Source organism: Cynoglossus semilaevis, chromosome 17 (genome assembly GCF_000523025.1).
Source record: "Cynoglossus semilaevis isolate Cse_v1.0 chromosome 17, Cse_v1.0, whole genome shotgun sequence".
Taxonomy (NCBI): domain Eukaryota; kingdom Metazoa; phylum Chordata; class Actinopteri; order Pleuronectiformes; family Cynoglossidae; genus Cynoglossus; species Cynoglossus semilaevis.
Genome location: NC_024323.1, coordinates 5232331 through 5251895, shown reverse-complemented (window position 1 = coordinate 5251895; position 19565 = coordinate 5232331). Strand labels below are relative to the sequence as shown.

Here is a 19565-nt window from a genome sequence, read left to right as displayed (position 1 = left end):
CAAAACAAGTACAAATTCCTAATATAGATGGAATGCAAATCATAAAAGTATCTCTCCCTGGCTGGACATGTTGTTACTAAAATAGTTGTGGAGATGTTGCAGAAACATCTGCACTCTATTCAGAGCTGTGCAAAAATAAAATAATAAAAAAAATACCTCCATGAATCCTCATCCTGCCAGAGTGAAGTGGATGAAAACTGCGCCAGAGCAGCGAGTGGCCGGCCACTCCGAGCACCGCGACAGGGACCAAGAGTCTGTGTCCCAGTGAGGGTGTAGCACTGCTCCAGAGTGTGAGAACCAAGAGCCCACTGCCCTGGCCCCAACCCCGGGCGCCTTCGCCTCATCGTGTGCATGTGAGAAAGAGCCCGGGACCTTGATGTGTGTGTGCGTGAGAGATCCTCGGCAGGATTTAACCCCAAGCCCTCGCACAGCTGAACAAGCTCTCCGCGCTGCCTCTCCCCAACTACGCCGAGCCCATCTTCCAACTGGGACACATAAACACAGTGTCCTCGTCCACAGCTCTCCAGCTGTCAGGCAAACAGAGAGAAATCCATATATTTAAATCTACAGTCGACAGAGTCGGACAGACAGAGCAGCTCCGCGTTGGTCGACGACCAGACGCCGGTGGTCGGGGACAGACCTCTGCTCTCCTGGGTGCTGAGATTTTCATGCTCCATACCAGGTGTGACCGTCACGCATGATGCTGCAGTGCTGTGTGTGGCAGCAGCTCTGTGTGCAGCTTCAAGACACCCAGCAGTGAAATAAGGCCCACATAATGCCCGCCTGTCACCCAGGACACCAGCATTCCTCAGCCAAACAGGACACAAACACGGCTCTGTCAGTCGCAGAAAAGACCTCTGTCATACGCTGACCACCACTATCTGGACACAGCCCTCCCCACTCTTAAATCCTGGTGCATGCCACCACCCTGCCCCTGTCTCTTCTCATCGTGCCACAAACCCCTCACTGTCTTCCAGCCATAATGTCAATCCTCCACTGGTGCGTTCCATGGACGTCTCAGCCCGGCCTTACGCTCACCCACTGCCCGCCTGGACTAAATCGGACCCATTGTTCGCCTCTTGCTCGCTCACACGCTCATTCTGTGTCTCTTGGTACCAGGACGCCAGGCACATATAGAGACACACAAGGGCCATTCTCCGCTGGAACGATGTGCAGAGGTCGTCGACTTGATAACAGACCCCTTTTTTTTCCACACCAACCCATGACCCTCCTCCATCCCCCGCCCTCCCTAATGTAGAGGGAGAGAGAAAGAAATTAAGCGGTGGTATTATCCAAATGTGGAATGTGTGACTGTGCATTGCTGTCCTACTCGCTGCATTCTCAGAGAAGGTGGACACAGGACGAGTGGGTCGAGGGGATAATACACACAGAATATTGTTTTTACACACTGATCTGAATGCGTCGTGCCTCTGTGGTAAAGCTTCCACATAAACTCTTCAATTAAAGATCGGAGCTGATGGGTGAAACACAGGACTGTCCAGTCAGTGACCTGACGCCCGGCTCTTCATGCTTGGATTATCAACCAAACAATCTCTGCTTTTATACTGCGTGTTAAAGCTAGGCTCATTTTCAACGTACACTTTTGTTGGACTGAGAACACAGACATTGACGTACTTTGGGTTTAAACACAAAAAACTTCAGTCTGTATTGAAGAAGTCTTTTATTTTCTGACGTATAGTTTGGTAATTTCTTGTTGGACAATCGCAATAATTTTGCATTTGTTAGAAATGGTTCAATAGAAAAAACTCAATATAAAAAAATCTGTCCTTACAAATAACTATAACAGCATATTTTTGATAAAAAAAACTACTTTAAATACGTAAAGCAAATGTTTTGTTTGAAAATGTAATTATGTTTTAACCAACAAATTCTTGATGCATGTTTAAACGTTGTTGCATTTTTTTTGTGCTAAATTTGGAGCTAACTGTAAACACAAAAACTTCGCCCAGATGTTCATAAAAATCGCAAAAAGTAGCTAAAATATATATTTATACCAGTAACTAAAATTATGGTTAGCTAAATATTAATATTTCTCCATGACCTCCACCCAAATCACACTGCACCGCACTAGCCCTCGTGAACCTTCCTGCAGGTGGTGAATCCACTAGAAGGCGCCAACCGCCCTAACCAGGATTTGATCTTGCCCAGGAGGTGAACCCTGGGGTTCCACACCAATGACAGAGACATTGTCTCTGGGCCAAAGCGCCACGGGTAAAAGATTAATAAGCATTATTAAATAGAAGGCTAACCAATAGAAGGCTAACCATGGCTAAAAATACAATAAAGAAAATATAAAAAAAAAAAAGATTGTCAGAAATACCTGACTAAAAAAAAACATGAGAAACAGAAGAGTTGAGAGAGAAGAGATCAGTCAATGAATTCCAGGAATAATAATTAAGTGTCTTGTTGTCTGATAGAGTCGCCATGGAAATGATCCAGAAGGTGGTCAGGTATTATTTAACTGCATAAAATATTTCGTTTTAACCCAATTATTTGAGATGCAACCCCTGAGTGGTGGATCCCTTTTCTTCTTACTCTCCCATCATGTGGCCTCTCACTCCCAGGCCTCCAATATCTCACCCTGCAACACCTGGACCAATCATACGACGGGTATTTATGGAAGACGGAGGGGAGAGTAGTGATTGGCTGTGGGCCTGGGGCTGCCTCGTCCAATAATTACTGGAACTTGCATCCTGTGAGGCTGAGCCGCAGCTTGCCTCCCTTTTGGCTGAGCAAAGTGCAGCAGAGGCAAAAAAAGGCCAGAGTGACTCATGCGGGGACTGGTAACTACCAGGCACCAACACACGTACTTCAACGTTCTGCTTTCATCAGGCAGCAGAAACAAGCTGCAGTGTTAGCACTGACGCTCAGATTCTAAACAGTATTACTCGCGAATACCCAGTTGTTGATGAAGTACTTGTGATGCGTCAACGGGCTTTATGCAGTGGAGTTAAGTCCAATTATTTCCACACCACCAGGCTGTGCTAATCTGCCCAGTAATCCCAAATTATAAAATCCTTTATCCTGGCTTTTGGCGAGCAGCTCTGTCTCTGTTTAACATTTTCATGACCTTTTCATAGCATATGTCACACTGCATAACCACAGCTGTCTCTCCAATGCCTACGTTCATCTCCAATCCTGTCTTTTCTTGGTTACTGCCAATGAAAATCTTTTGTTTCAACCAAGAAGCTCAAGATGTCTTGTTTTATTTTAATTTGAATAGAATACATAAAAAATAATAGTAATACATTGTCCATGTCCTCTCTGTTACTGTATTGTACGGAATTTTAGGATTGTTGATTAATCTGAATTAATCATGATTAATCAAAAAAAATACTGTGCTTTTTGGTGGAAATTGCTGGTTTTTATAGTTTCATAAATGATGGAAAACTGCTTCCTAAACCGTCTGTAGTGATTGAAATAAACATTGAAAAAAGAGAAGGAAACAAAACAACGTAGAGCAGATTGTGAGTGGTGTGACGTGTTGACGGTGTTGGGTCTTACTGGATCTGCCCGGCTGCTTGGAGACTGGCAGTGAGACCTCAGTGAGGGGAAGGATGTAGACCTCAGGGCCATTCTGGGCGGTGGGCGAGGCCAGATCCGCCTGGTACTCCTCTCCCTCGTTGTTGTCAAACTCCTGGTGCAACGACACAAACTGAAATGACTTATCTAGTCCCGTCCACAGTGGGAGACAATGGCGTCGCTGTGTGGACATTGAGATGCACCGAGGCACACCCACTCGACCACGTACTGCAGCCGTGTACATTGTGTAGTAAATTGTGTGAGTCACTGCGTGGCTTCTGTAGGGTAACTATACACTAATGTGTGGCTATTCTCTATTCACATCTCAAATACAATGGTGGTCTTATCCACTATTTGTCTTTTCTTTACAGCCTGCACAAACCACAGCTCTATTTGTTTAATTTGAAAGCTGTATGACTCATTTATTAATAAAAAAGATAAATAATAAAATATATATAATATGAATAATAATAATATAGAAATAATAATATCTGTCAGCTCAATTCATCTTAAAGGTCTGTGGTCATAGCACCCCCTGCAGGAAAGGGGTGGGGAGTTACCTGTCCCAGAATTACCTGGAGAGTTTTCTCTCTTTTCATCCAGATGTTTGGTTTGTGAGACCAGATTAATGAAAACATGTCCTGGGTTTAATGAACCAAACAGAAGTCAGAGTGATGCAATTCCAATTCCAAGCTACGTTAAACCTGGGCACATGTCCTGCTGGGAGTGTTGTGTGTGTCAGCAAGTGACAGATCATAAAGGTGTATTACCCGCTGCAGTGACCCTTGAAAAGCACCAGCCTGAAGTGTGTTGAACAATATGGAGGGTCTTTGAATCCAGACCTGGATGAATGTGTGGCTTATAAGAAAGAGGCATTCTTCGATATCTAATTTTAACGTTGTTTTGTTGGTTTGTCCGGGAAGTCTGATGGCAGCATGCTATGTTTACAAGCCTTTTACCCATCTGTCTGTTCCACGGTCAGTGGACTGTTGCTCATAAAGAGACTATCTCCCACATGCAGGGAGAGAAAAGGAAAATGTGAGGAGAACGGCAGAAAAGCAAAACAGTGTGTTTCAGGCAGGGAATGTGACACATTTGCATAGTTCTTTGTGTACTGTGTGTGTATGTGTGTTTCCAGTCCATAGGTATGCATACAGACTTGTCTTTCATTCAGGGGAACCATCTGCCACTCTCCTCTGAGCGTGGAGTGTTAAAGCAGGCACCTGGCTGTGAGTCAGCACTGCATAGCTCCCCAGAGAGCTTTCATTTGGAAAGCACTTAATATCCAGCCTCACTACACACTCCAGTAAGAGCACCGTGATGGATAGGGATAATTGAGCTTTTTTTTTTTTTTTCCTAGGGTGCAGCGGTGCAGCTTTTCTGCCCCACATGAGTGTCCAGGTTACACGGTGAGGTGCTGAATAGTTGGGACAAACAGACTTGGACCATTTTATCATTTTTTTATGACTGCTGCCAAACAGAAAGGAGCAAGAGGAAGAATGGATGCAATTAAAGCTAATAGTCTGAAATGTATTGTAAAAAACTAGGGTGATACAGTGGCATTGTGGGTTTATGCTCCTGCCTTACAGCAAGAACTTCATAGATTCCATTGGGTTTCTGTAAGAAGTTTAACTATGGGTTTTCTATGCACATTTACAACATGAACAGCAGTGTTATTTTTTAAATGTACTTCTTCTATTTTATATGGAGAATAAACCTATTAGGTATTAAAATTGTACAAATGATAACTACAGTATATACTAGCTCAAAAAATGCTAAAGATTAGCCAAAGGCTATCAAACAAAGCTGATTTTAACTGACAAAAATATATATATATAGTTTCCCAGGACATAAGAAGTGTCAATGATTGGCCACAGCCTGGTTAGAGCCATTTCACCAGAGTTCAAAGCTTTGGGCTTCGTGACCAACACTGTTTGATTCACAGTATGGAGGGCAGTAACTGATGCCTGGAAACATCTCCACAAACCTCAGCTATTGATCAGCGGAGTGACCTCAGCAAAGCATGAGAGAGAAGGTGATTTTCTCAACAAAACCCTTTTGTCATGAAAAGAAATGATGAGTCATTAGTGTGACACTGGGCTGACTAAGCAGAAGTAATTGTTAAATTAAAAATGGAGACATTGGCGTCCACCATTTCCAAAGCTATTATAATGAGTTTACACTCATACATACTGTAATGATCCAAAGGGGGAATGATGTGAGGCCCACACGAACACAAGAAAATGTTAACGAGTGCATTTTGTGTTGTGTTCATTAGTCACCGTTATCCCTGCAGCATCGATTCACCGAGGGCTGCTCTCGCTGTTCAGTGTAAATGCTGGAGCATCGGTTCTAATTCTCACTCCTTACCTGAAGAACAGAGAACAAGGTGCTCTGTCTGCTCACACACTCTGTTCTACTCTGCCCTTTATTCCCTGCACATTTCTAATTAACAGACCGCCGGATAACATTTTTCTCCCCCTTGAATCATTTTTCCAGATGAGCAACATAAATGATTTTTAACAGACTCTGCTGTTCAGTAGCGCACACTCATTTGTCATTTTCTTTCCAAATTAGAACAGTTTAATATGGGAATGTATGAGACAGCAAAGGAGTGAGCAGCCTGCTAGTGTTAGCTTTTGATACAGCCTGGATGAGTCATACCCCTAGCTAAGGCAAAACACAGACAGTGTGTACCGAGCTGGAACAGGTGAGTTCTGTTCTGTTAAACATTAACAAACAAGGAAAACAACATTCACTCATCTGTAATATATTTTGTTTGATCAAAATTACAACACTTTTAAGTTAAAGTTATAAATCATTTTTAAAAGATGCAACAATAAATGTTGATGTGAGTTACCTGTAAATAGAGTGTACTGTAGTCACTGTTTGAATACACTTAGAACTTGTGGTTTGGAGTATTTTATCATTTCCTCTCTTTTTCTATGCTACCAGCAGGTGGCAGTCATGTGCTCACCTTGAAGCCTATGTCTCCCTTCTTGCAGCAGAGGCAGGCCAGCATGAGGAAGATGAAGGTGAAGAGGCCCGAGAAGGAGACAGCAACCACTGCCAGTGATGAGGGCCATGACAGCTCACTCAGTGGAGCTCCATCTGTTGGAATAGTAGGGAACAGCAGTGTTAAAACACAGGAGCAGCATGGTAACCAGACGACTAACCCAGGGAACACATTGTTGTTAAAACTCAGTGCAACAATAAGGCACGGTACGCTGTGCATGGCTGAAAAGGTCAAGCTGAGTATTTGATTGCTCTGTGTGGGCCCAGCGAGCAGCAGAGCAGACACATCATACATACATAAGCGTCATGATGGTGTATTATTATTCCTCCTTCGTTCCAGCTATTCTCAATCAGTCATTGTCTTCCAGGACGCCAGTAAACGTGGAGGATACTTTTGTCTTTCAGCAAGGAATGACCAGAGGACACGGTTTGGAGATCTTAAATTCAGTCTAATCTGTGCTATTAAAGCTTCTATCTGTTAGCACTGATGCTAATAACATGGAGGTGACTCTTTAACACGAAACAAAAACTGCTGTTTAAAAATTGCTCCAATTCCTCTCCTGTTGCGGTGATGAACACGTTACCAGCAGCTGACTGGTCTGTGCTGGGAGTGTGGCTGCTTCCAGCTTACTGACTCAAACCCACAACAGCTGTCCAGGCTGATTTGGCTGTGAGGAACACACACACTGTTCCAGACCTGACAGGTTTAACCCCGCAAACAGAACAGCTCCAGACAAGGCCTGGTCTCAGTGCTGCAGCAACAAAGACCGAGCTGAGCACGGCTGCACACACACGTGAAGGTAGATGGACAGACACTGGCACAAAATGCCTGCTTTTATTAACTGTAACTATCCATTCATAGTCTCTATGCTAGCTTTTAGCTTTCCTCTGATGACTTTTGATTTGATTTTTTTTTCAGATTAAAAACATTCCAGTTTGGAATCAAATCTTTTTTTAAGTTTAGTTCTTACATTCTGTTGGAATTTCACAGCCCTCTCTGAGGCCAGAGGTCAGCAGGTCGAAAGCTGTTAGAAGTGCAAAGGACTCAATCTTAAAAGAAATAGTTGATATTTATTTTAGAGCTGAGCGGCACTACTGTCCTGATTACGCAGACATCTGAACAGTTCAGTTGTTCTAGATTTGTCTATTTTTGTGTCTTATCTGATGTTGCAGTCTTTAAGGATTTTTATTGTATTTGTATTTTTTAATATATTCTATGAACGTCCACAATTGTTATCATAATGTTTTCATAATGTAGCTCAAGGCACATGGCAATATAAAACCCTGGAGAAAAATTCAAATCTGTCATAAGTCCAATATTATCATCTATGAGAATAGCAGGTGCAATATTTAAAGGATCCCTCTTAAGGCCGTGTGAGAAAAGTACCCCCCTGACCCTTACCCTCACCCCCGGGTCCTCCTCTCATAAATATTTGAGAGGAGCGCATGATTTCACCAGCTGCATGGCCAAATGAAAATAAAGCACTTTAAGCTAGGCTCATATTTGCTTTATTAAAAATACTGGTGGAGGACGGTAGAGGATGGGGGCGGAGGGCTGAAAAGTCACCCCACAACCTTCACAATTCAGTCTGGCAATCAGAGGAAGCAGTGAGCCAAAGAACGGGAAGAAGAGAGAAAAAAAGTTCAAACTTGGGAATAAGACAGTGAAGAATAACAGATGTAGTCGGAGAAACTGCAAACTTGTACACTGTACTTTGGTGTACGACTGTATACTAAACTACAGCATATTATGCTGTGGATCCACCGTCTTAAGCAGGATCATACAGGGGGTTTTTTGCGTTAAAGAAAAAGTCGCTCAATAATCTGCACATGAAAAAAAAGTTCCTGTAAATCCTGACTAAAATGGATGGAATATGAGTGAAACCTCTCCTTTGAACAGGTGAGTTGGCTCCACAAACGGACAACTAGATTTTATCTGTTTGATTACAAGCATTGTCTCTTTTCCTGACCGTTTTTGCAGTCACCCTGACAAATAAAGGTTTTTCTCAGGGCTTCCAGGACCAGAGTCAGCCCTGACTCCCACTATAAAACTAAACTTCTACACATTAGTCAAAATATATGGTGACTTTTCCTTGATGTATTTAAAGTATCTTTATTATATGCTGGTATTTTATGTGGCCCACCATAGCCATACTAATGTTTACTTTGTTGGTTAAATACACTGGTCAAATGTTTTTAATAAGAAAACCGTGTTCAAATTCAGTTTTTCTGCTGAGATCATTGTCAGCTCGAGACTTGAATTACTGTTGATCCTGATAGGCCTCCAGTGTAGACTGTGTTTTAATGTGCGGCCCGTTGAGTGATCTGAGTTTGACACCCCGGCAGTAGACCTTTAATTTCAGTTCATAAATAAAGCATGCATCATCCAGGTTGAGCACGAGGGCGGTTTGAAAACCTTGGCATTTTTACACCACAGGCATAAGAGTCAAAGCAGCTGCATATTATGCTAGAGCTCATCATGCATTTAAATCATTTGTCAGATGAAAAGGAGTCTGAAGCCAGAGTACACGCAGGGAAACGTGCCATAATGTGCACCGACACAGAAAACTCTGACAAGGTGCTGCCCTCAACTGCATAGGATAGATGATGGGTTTCCATGGTAACAGGAGACTACAGTATGGACTGTTGTTTGCAGCACCCTCTCCACAAATTGAAAAAAAAAAGGCTGTGACACTTCATACATTAAAGTACATCAAACACTTCAGGATTACAGTGTTTCTCTGATTTCTCACCTCTCCAACACCACTCTGTACTACAGTATATCCTGCTGCTGTGCACAAATGCACAGGCACACATCTGTTGTGTGTGTGTGTGTGGGGGGGGGGTTATTATTATTTAGGAGTGAGGGGCCGAGTGGTGACAGTGCTGCAGGGTGGGCTCTGAGCCAGACGACACACCACTGCAATCAAGCTGTCCTGAGACAGAGCGAGGTGGAGACCAGCGATACACAGTCAGATACACGTCCAACATACTCAACAGACGGGATGGACATTAGCCTAACACTGTGACCACTTTGAGGAATAGTCTGAATAATGATGCATGTGGTCAGTGGAGCAATTAAACACCAGCATGTGTGATTAGAGTGCAGTAAGGTCTACACACAGCGTGTATGTATGTATATATATGCATATATATGTATATATATATATATGCATCCTGGCTCTTCAGTTCTCCACTCAAGGGCATATCACAAATAAATGAGGATCAGTTTTCTGGTGAGGTTCCATCAGGCTGATTGGAAGGCGGGTGGCTGTAGCTCAGTGGGCAGACACTTTGTCTTCCACTCTTCAAGGCCTGGATGCTCCAGGTGGAAGCAAGCCAAAAAAAAAAACTGCATGGTTTTTCTACCCAGGCGTATCCTTGGCCAGCAGCAGAAAATGCTCCTTCGAAGACGGGGATATTTGTAGTACAGTGGCTCAAACTGTGACCCAGTGGTTGAAAGGTCCAATGCTGGAATCCCTTTGTCCAGAAATTAATAACCAGATTAGGTTAGAAACTACGTCGACTTTTGTAATAAATACAAATTTCCAAATCTACTTCCTGACTTATAATTAAATATATTGTCATCATTAAATGCTAAAAAAGAAATTGCCATCTCAGCAGAAGCGTGGGAGTTTTATTTGTATTTACAGTGGACGGCAACTCCACAATCCTAGTAGTAGTTTTGTCTAAATCCAGGTAATATATAATATAAATTCAGGGCAGTTGGCAGTAACCTGCCACGCTGCATATGAGTATTGATCATTTTCCGCCTTTGTGTCTGTGGTTATGAAGAACAGAAGGTCAGTCCTCGGCTCGTATCGGGTGTCGGGATGTGACTCGAGCATGTGTTTCGAAAAGACTGACTCAATGTCAAGGCAAACAGAAAGGTTATGGCGTACTTGTTTGACAGCCAGATCTTTTAGGTTACATTTCAAGTCAGTTTAACTCTGACGTAGGTTTGATTCCTAAGAAAGAGGAAAAAACCCAGCAGTATCTTTTTAAAGACTAAACATGTGAGTCACGACAGAGGTTGCAGGGCTTTAACATTTAAAGTCTGTAACTGTGACAAGCCAGAACAAACATGAAGTGACACACACACACACACACACACCGACACACACACACACAGATTCAGATGTAGAAGGGCTGACAGTGAAGGGAACAGCGTGACATGATTAATGACAGGTTACCATATCCTCCACAGATTTACATCCAGTCAGGCTCTGTGTGAATGACTGCAGATGGCAGTGGGACTCACAGGCCTGCTGAGAGCCATGATAACTGTCATTAACTGGGAGTGAGAGCCCAGGAGGACCACCATGGATCAGCCTTACAGAGCTGTCATGTCCGCCCTCTGACAGCAAGGCTACAGGAAAACTGCTGGAAACAGAGACAGCCCACTTGGACTTGGAGAGGGAATAGATATTAAAGTGAGAATAAAGGCGGAAACTGGGAGGACTAACTAGGCCTAAACATGACTGATTAGTTTATCCAGTGACACTGAATGGGTATTGTGTAACACACAGCTCATACCGGAGGAGTCTAGTGGCCTCTGTTGGCCCCTGCTGACCTGCAGCCTCCTTAACCCTGTAAGGCCTGACACAGCAGAGAATCTACATTTTTGAGACTGAGATATTTATTAAATGTTATCACAAAATAAAAATAGTTTTGTTTTTGAGATTTTTTTTAATATATCAGAAATATATATATTATCAGTATATCATCTTAACTCTAATTCACTAGGATATGTGTATCAGATCATATAGGAAATAATTCAATCATATTGATCAGATACAGACGGCAGATTCTTAGGTAGCAAATGGTTTGCTGGGGTTAAAATGCAACACAAAAATGAACCGATGAGCTAATGTTTTGCATAAATGCTGCCTGAACTCAAAATACTGCTCATTGTTTAAGACGTGGCAAACAGACTTCCAAATGAATGAATGGAATGGAAAGATTCTCTTCATCCTCTCGACTCAAGTGGAGCAGGAAGTTTGAGCGAGGTTCAGGAAAACTTCTCAGGACAGGAAGAAACACAGTTATTTTTGATAGAGAGCAGAACTAACTGTCCTGTAACAAAGAGAGTTCTACTGCTTTGGAACTCTAAAAACAGAGAGCGAGGTAGAGAGAGAGTGTGAAAAATCAAACAAATGAAAGTGAGTTATGAATGCAGCCAGCCAGTCTTTATTCTCTACCCTTTATCAGCTGCTACTAAATCGTATTTGATGCAGATGCAATGTTGTCTTCTCCTTCTTTTTAGTCCACATTTCCACTGCACATCTGCATGTCCTTCCACATTCTGCATTGCTAATATTAACATCATCTTAAAACACCACCCAAGGCTGTCACTGCATGTCAGCCTCGACTCTCAAACCAGGAAATATTTCCAGCCTTGACTGTCTTTTTTTTTTCTCCCATCCACAAGATTGACACCAGAAAACTCACATCATCCACATAATCCCTGAGAACACACACTTACACACGAGGCAGACTTGGATGTTTTCTTTCAAATTCACGTCATGCCTTTTCCCAGAGGCAGTCTTATGTAACTTAAGTGCTTGGTGTTTCACAGGGATAAATGAATAATCAAACAGTCAGCGGTGGTTGGTTGTAGCGTCCCGGTCAGTGGGAGGAGCTCTGAGAAGTGTCGCTGCTCCTTAAGTTGTGCTTTAGTGTTTTATTACTAGTCAGTAATTCAAAGCAGAATACCAAGCAAAACCATCAGAGAAATACTTTTTCCTGGGAGCATAAAATGATAAAACTCTCAGTTTTTAAGTGAAAATTTCTGCTGCATTTTATACATTTGTACATAGAAAACAACAACAACAGAAATGTTGGAGTTTGGAATTCATCAAGATAAAAAGAGACTTTGAATGTTTATGTTCTTTGATTGGCTGTACTTGGTACCCACTCTCTGGTATCTGTTGCACTGAAGGGGAACGCTCTGACCCTGATGGCTGAACTCTCCATGGTGCTGAAATGAGAGATTCTCAGGTGTTTCAGGCAGTTATGAGTGAGTGTCACTTTTGTAAACTTGTACTGTCAGCCAAACACTCAGTCAATGTCCTTCCTCACTTGATGGCAGCTAAATATGTAGTTATCTGTGACTGAATGACAAAGATAACATTAGTTGTTGCATTTAGTCTGTAAGGTCTGATTTCGTCATGGAAACAGCAGTGACAAATGAGGCTGAGAGCCAATCAGAGCTAGGTTTTCTTGCTAGAAGGAGCGACATCTAAACTTTTGCTTATGCTTTATTCGTCATGAAACAATAAATTGTTTTTTTTATGTTTTTAATACATCAATGTGTGACAACAGCACCACTGAAATCAATTGGTCACAATTACTGCTGTGTTTTGACTAAATATACTGTACATTATTTTGTTGTTTAGTTTGTTTTTACACATTCTAATATAAAATAATAAAGAGGAAATTAAACTTTGTAAGTAGAGGAGTCCCTGAACGACCTATTAACTCTGTTACTCATTTGCATTTCATTGGAAGAAATGAGTGTGTTTACAGTGTCTAGAAAATATAAAAAATATTTTGGTTCATCTTCCATTTAACAGGTAAAAACTAGAAAAAAATGTTAAACTGTCTTACATTGGGAACCATTTATTTTATTTCATTAAGACAAATAGCTATCATCACATTTTCATTTCAGTCCTATTCCTGGGAAACACCCAATATTCTGGTAATGTTGTTTGTAAATCCAAAATGGCAGAAAGAGCATGGTGACTTGTGTCTATGACATCATTTTTCACAATGTTTTGATAATGTTATTCTTGTAAACAATCATTGCTTTACTGTAAGGAGAACACACAGAACGCTGCTCCTCCCAGAGCTTCTCCTCCCCTTTAAGGAATTCCTGCATCTTCCTGTCCCCAGCAGTGGCCATGAGAATGATTGGTTCGTCTTCACACGCCCCCCTCTATCACCTAGGCAACATTGATTCCCAGTCCAATTACTGGGAAGCAAGGAAATCACTAGTGCGATGCCGCTCTTATGAGAAATTTAGATCATAACGACAGGCGTGTGTAAAGCCAGACCACCCCAGGTAAACCCCTTACCCAAAAACTAATTACTTCTATCGAACACGCTGCTCTGAAATGTTGCTGAGACTCTCGGTCCCTGAGAAATAAAGCATGAGAGCTTCACTGCCTCTTCCTCCGGGTCACATTTCTCAACCGTTGAGCTTCACCAGAACAAAATACCAAAACACTAATTTAGAAGACGCCTCAAAAAAGGCCACGGTGCTAACTGGATGTTAGCTGTTATTAACCTGGGATAATGTAATCTTACTTTGGATTAAAAGATCTCCCATGTGTTTGTTTGTATCATTTTTCACTGCACAGTAACAGAAGCAGCCAGCTCAGCACACGGCACACTGTCCAACCTGAAAACTGCTGTCAGAACAGTTTTCTTAAACATCTAAATCCCAAACTCATCTGTTTCTTTGTGCGGTATCTTCTCTCCGTGAAAATGTGTCCCACTGTCCGTGACACAAATTTGGCAAGAAAAAAACCCCATCTGCATTACAGTTAAAGGTCAGACTGAGGTTGACAGTCTTTTTTTTTTTCTTTCAGATTCAGATGATGTTGCAGCAACCAACCAGGACTTCTTGCTTGAAAATAACTTTCTTCTTGATCAGCAGATAATAGAGATACAGAAATAGACAACTGAGCAACGACATTCACTGTCATCTCACCTGGATACTCTTACAGTTCTGTGTAGTCTAATCACAGACGTATTTATAGGGCCATGTCTCCCTGCTAACTGCTATGGTAGCACTGCAGCAGCATCTGGACTCTCCTTTTTGCCAATCTCCAGGCAAAACCCAAAGGTTGATCAACGACTGCACACAACCAGGGGCAAGAGAACTGCAACCTCACACAGATCCCCGAGCCATCCATCAGCAGGTCACCTTTGTAATGTAATAGTCATAGACGGTAACACATGCACACAGTCAGCTGCAGTGATGTACACAGGACTATGCAGATTCACTGCAGTCACAACTTTTAACCCTCTTGTGACCATCAGTGTGTGAGGTTTGACTTGAGGGTAGTTGTGGTGATGTCGGTGAGACGATGATGATGATGATGATGATGATGAGGTTGCTGCGTGTGAGTCACAAAATGTCTTATAACACAGCATTACAGCAGCAGAAACACAGCGAATGGCGTTGAATGGAGACCATGAGAGGAGAGAGCAGAATCTGACAAATGGTGAAAATGACAACATTGACAGAGAGCTGAAGATGGACGAACGGCCTGATTCAAACCAGTGGTCAGATGTGTCCTTACCTGTGTCAAAGTGAGAGCTGAAGGCAAAGCTGGGGTTGAAAAATGCTGAAGACATGACAATCACATGTAGGGCAAAGAGCATCCTCCTCGCTGCAGGGCAGAAGACAGCAGAAGCCTACAGCACACACACACACACACGCACACACACACGCACACGCATAAATCCTAAATCAGGTGCATTTGGTGTCATGTAAGCTGCAGTATCGAGGCAAAAACATCACAGCAGAAACAGAGGAGCCAAAAATCCTGCTTCACCTTCAGCTCGACCAGATTTGAAGACAGATGTTGACAGTGTTTTCCATGTCAGCACATCTGTAGGTTGAACAGTTTGACAGCAGTCCAGATCGGGGGGAGGTAAGGGGGCGCGTATCCACTTATTTTAGAAGGACCGTCAAATCTGGGTAGGATTCCATTTGTGCCCAGTGGAGAAGAAACCTATGTGCGTTCCACATGGAATATCCCGGTGAGCAGTTACAGCAGCTGATTTGAGAAAAAAATCAGGAATGAAAAACAGAAGGAAAAGACGCGCAGGTTAACGATGCACGTTTGCGTCTCAGCTTTGGCTAAAGACTGCGCGACGTGTTGCACCAGTGGGAAGCTGATTTAAGGTTATTTTCTTGCACTTCCGTTTTGAAGCTTTCAAAGTAAAAACACACGCACTGGAAAAGCATTGGCTAAACTTTCCTTTGTTCAAATAATCATTCGGTGGAAATTACTCCTATAGCTGGTACATTTTGGTGGGTTGGAAATCGAAATGTACCTGTATGAAAAAAGAGATTATTACTAATTGATGAGTAGACAGTTTGTTGTAATAAATGCGTACATGCAACATAAATCAATTTGATCCTAAAGGTTTAACTTCGAATATTGATCTAAGAGGTGGTATATATATATAGCTTCAAAACGGAAGTGCAAGAAAATAACATTAAATCAGCTTCACACTGGTGCAAAACGTCGCGCAGTCTTTAGCCAAAGCTGAGACGCAAACGTGCATCGTTAACCTGCGCGTCTTTTCCTTCTGTTTTTCATTCCTGATTTTTTTTTCATATATATATACATATAATAAAAGACATCGCTGGTAGCTTTGTTTACCTTGAGATCGAACACAGCATCGTAGCAGCTCTCATAGTACGCATCATTCGTTGCTGTAAAGTTTGCGCTCTTGTGCTTGGTGAAAGTTGACCCTAATTTACCGCCCTATGGTGCCTCCTAAACGCTCTGCTCATCTTTTCAGGCTTCTGTTACTAAGTCCAAACGACTTTATTTCTTTACAATATTTTGGTCCCGGCTCCTACTGATGTTAGAAGAGGCTCACCTGCGTCACCACTCCTGCAGCTGAGCGCTAACCTCCGCTGCTTCGTGTATTTAATTTATTTGCGTAATATATATGTCTCACATTTCCATTATACAACTGTACTGTGCATATATTCCAAATGCTGATAAATGGTTGTAGTTGTGAAATCTTAATTATCCATTAAGATTCTTAATTATTATTATGCTCACTTTAAAAGCAGAGGTCACGTCGTTGTGTGCAGTGGTGTGCTGGGTCACAATGACAAATAATTCACTTTTACTTTACATACACGTGTATACACATTTAAATATTTATATAAACATATATATATAGACATACTCTTTTTCACTTCCTCTTCCTGTGGCCCTCTCCTCTCCAGGAAGCACCTGTTCATTTGAATTCTGAGGTTTCTGTATTGGACATCGTTCTAACATGTTAAAATACATGAATCATCAATCATGAATCATCAGCATCTAAAAAAAAGACCTACTTGTTGTTCTCTGGTTCTATGTTTTAATTTAAATTTTCATTTATCCAGGTCATTGCTCTGTAAACCTCTGCAGCCATTTGTAACCGCCACCAGTTACCATCTGGTTGTTAGCTTTACTAGGAGTCAGGATGACAGTCCTACAAAGTAGGTACACAAACAAATTATTCTGCACTGTACAACCTGAATTAAGATGTTCTAATGTGTAATGTTCTAATCTGTGTGTCTGTGCCTTCTGCAAAATCCAACCTCCTGTTGGCAGTGTCTACGGTTGAACCATTGATGGTTTCCCTCCTCTGTGTTTTCCCCAGCTGTCCACTTACACCCACAACATGTCTGTGGACATTCAAATTCACTCAAGACTATGTGGCCTAACCAACTCGCGTGGACTCTGCATTAAGATAAACGTTAATGTGCATGTTAGTCAAAACCACTTAAAATGTCATGTGAATAATTGGCCGCAAGATGGCAGTACTTACCAAAACAGTACGTTGAACGTTGTCCTTCGGCTGAAGCAGACGAGATAAACCCAGCCTTTTGTAGTCATGAATAATATTGTTTTATTCTGCGTGTACCCTGTAGAAAGTCAAGTACAATTATTTCAGTCTCTACAAAAACATTGAATTATGTAAAAAATGAATAATTAAAACCAGACTAGATCAGTCAAAACCGGTCCAGACAAGACCAGAAAGGATAAAGATGAGGATAAACATTTTTTTTTTAAATATAACATTATTTTGTAAGCTAAAAGAAAGTCAACCTTTAAACAGTCAATTGGTAATAAGTACTTAGACAACAAAAATAAATGCAAAATAAAATTAAAGTGATCATTTGAAACGTGTGAACATAATGTATATACAGAAATATATTCACTTGCTTAAAATACCACAGAATTGGAATTTGAGACCTAACTGCGCCCCCTTCTGTCCTCGTCCTCCTCCTCCTCCTCCTCCTCCTCCTCCTCTTCTTCATCGCCTCCCCTTGCCTCCCAGGACACTTTATGAGCTGGACTGTGCACAGGGAGGCAGGCGGGCGCTGGGGGGGGGGTGGGGGGCACTAAAAGATTAATAAGTGACAAAACAAAACCCTGGAAAGACAGACACGGACATTCAGATTAATCTGGATTATTGAACATTTAAACAAATGTTAATCTGTCAACATTACAGTTTATCAAGAAACTAATTCTTTTAAAAAAGAGATGTAGGATTAATTTAGTGGTGAAACAGTAACAGAAGGTCATTTTATGAGACCACCCTGCACCTCCTCCACCTCCTCCACCTCCTCCTCCTCCTCCCTCAGTGTCTTTATAAGCTTCAGTCTCCCTCTTCTCCTCACTCTCCTCACCCTGCTCACCTCTCTGTCACCACACACTGACAACATGCTGGGGATCCTCTGCACTCTCATCACTGCTCTCACATGTAAGACTTTCTTTTTTAGTCCTTTAGACTTCACTTTATTTTCAAACCCAAACCTGTGTCTCATGTCTTTTCTGTGTTTGTTGACAGATGTTGATGCAGCAAAAGTTCTGACCCAGACTCCTGCTGTTCATGCAGTCACTGCAGGACAACAGGTTGTTCTCAACTGTAACATTCAGAGGAATGATGGTAGTAGTGTCTGCTGGTATAAACAGGTTCCTGGTGGAGTTCCTCAGTATGTTATTAGATATTATGACAGTGATAATTCACCAAGATATGGATCAGGATTCTCCTCAGACAGATTCAACTCTAAACCCACATCAGACATTGATTATCAGTTCATTATTAAACAGACAGAGATAGGAGACTCTGCTCAGTATTTCTGTCAGACGTGGGATGACTCTGCTGCTGCAGCTGTATCACAGTGATTCAGACTGTGACAAAAACCTCAGAGAGAGACTCAGCAGAGATCTGCTGATTTCTGATCCACATCACAGTCTCAGTGAACCTGGACTGGTCAACCTAAAAACAAAATGTCAGTTGTAACACTGTAAATATTGACAATAGATTGTCATCTTTCATAGAATGGGTTCAAAAGGAGCAGATTGTGTTAGATTTGTTTAAATAAACAGACCACTTTTCTCTTCTACTGTCGCTTGTCTTCCTTGTCCCATTTTCTTCTTCTCCCAACAACATGCTCTACAGGTACACTGATTGGCTGTAACCTCTGCCCTCATTAGGGACCGTACACAAATCACAACACCATATCTCCCATTATGGGGCAGTTAACAAGTAAAAATAAAAAACAAAGTGCAACTGTTTAAATGACCAAATTATTAATTAGAATTAATATTAAATCATGTTTTAATGTATGTATTTCCTACTAATTTGTTTGTTTAAACTTGTATCAGTTTATTTAACTTTTTATTTATCTATTTAACTCTTTATTTATTTCTTTATGGTTATATTAACCTGGGTTACATCTGGACTGACTTTACAGTCTACTAGAGAAAACCAGATGTTTGGACAGTAGCAGCTGAGCTGTGTCAGTCTGGAAGATGACAGAAACACAACAGTAACTGGAAATACCTGCAGATATTTTTGAAGCTGTCTGAATAAACAAAATAAACACATCACAGAACATGAATTTATAATAAACTTGTATCTTATATTAAATCAAGTCATTAAATGAACTTACATTAATGATGGCGTCCACACGTACGACCTTTGACCTGTGTGTTTTTGTTGATCTGACTGGACTTTATAAACTCTACAGACAACAACAAGTGTTTAACACTAAAGACTGACGTTGATTTAATGACAAAATGTGAAAAAAGAAATAAAGTTTCATGTCAAAATACAGAGCAGAGTTGAAGCTCCCCCACCTCCTCCTCCTCCTCCTCCTCCTCATCCTCCTCCTCCTTCTCCACCTCCTGCACCTCCTCCTCCTCCTCCTCGTCCTTCTCCTCCTCCTCCTCCCCCTCCTCCTCCTCCTCCTCCTC

At 41.7% G+C, this 19565-nt stretch overlaps 2 protein-coding genes across 6 annotated transcripts in view; one reads left to right on the top strand and one right to left on the bottom strand.

The window, feature by feature from the left end:
* Nucleotides 1-19491, bottom strand: part of aatka (apoptosis-associated tyrosine kinase a) — a 27506-nt gene extending 8015 nt beyond the window's left edge. The window contains exons 1-6 of one of the 3 annotated variants that reach the window (XM_008329523.3): nt 19262-19491; nt 17128-17224; nt 15123-15347; nt 14868-14982; nt 6521-6654; nt 3526-3658 (exon numbers count right to left, since the gene is read on the bottom strand). In XM_008329523.3, coding sequence (XP_008327745.1) covers nt 3526-3658; nt 6521-6654; nt 14868-14949 — 349 coding nt within the window. In that variant the 5' untranslated portion in view covers nt 14950-14982; nt 15123-15347; nt 17128-17224; nt 19262-19491. Of the gene's footprint in view, nt 1-156; nt 2076-3525; nt 3659-6520; nt 6655-14867; nt 14983-15122; nt 15488-17127; nt 17225-19261 lie in introns of those variants that run through there. The other 2 variants (XM_017040588.2, XM_017040589.2) reach the window with 2 other exon arrangements.
* Nucleotides 17915-19565, top strand: part of LOC103392795 (immunoglobulin lambda-1 light chain-like) — a 3554-nt gene continuing 1903 nt past the window's right edge. The window contains exons 1-3 of one of the 3 annotated variants that reach the window (XM_025064811.1): nt 17915-18066; nt 18154-18470; nt 18659-18666. In XM_025064811.1, coding sequence (XP_024920579.1) covers nt 18027-18066; nt 18154-18470; nt 18659-18666 — 365 coding nt within the window. In that variant the 5' untranslated portion in view covers nt 17915-18026. Of the gene's footprint in view, nt 18067-18153; nt 18480-18658; nt 18667-19565 lie in introns of all 3 variants that reach the window. The other 2 variants (XM_025064812.1, XM_025064810.1) reach the window with 2 other exon arrangements.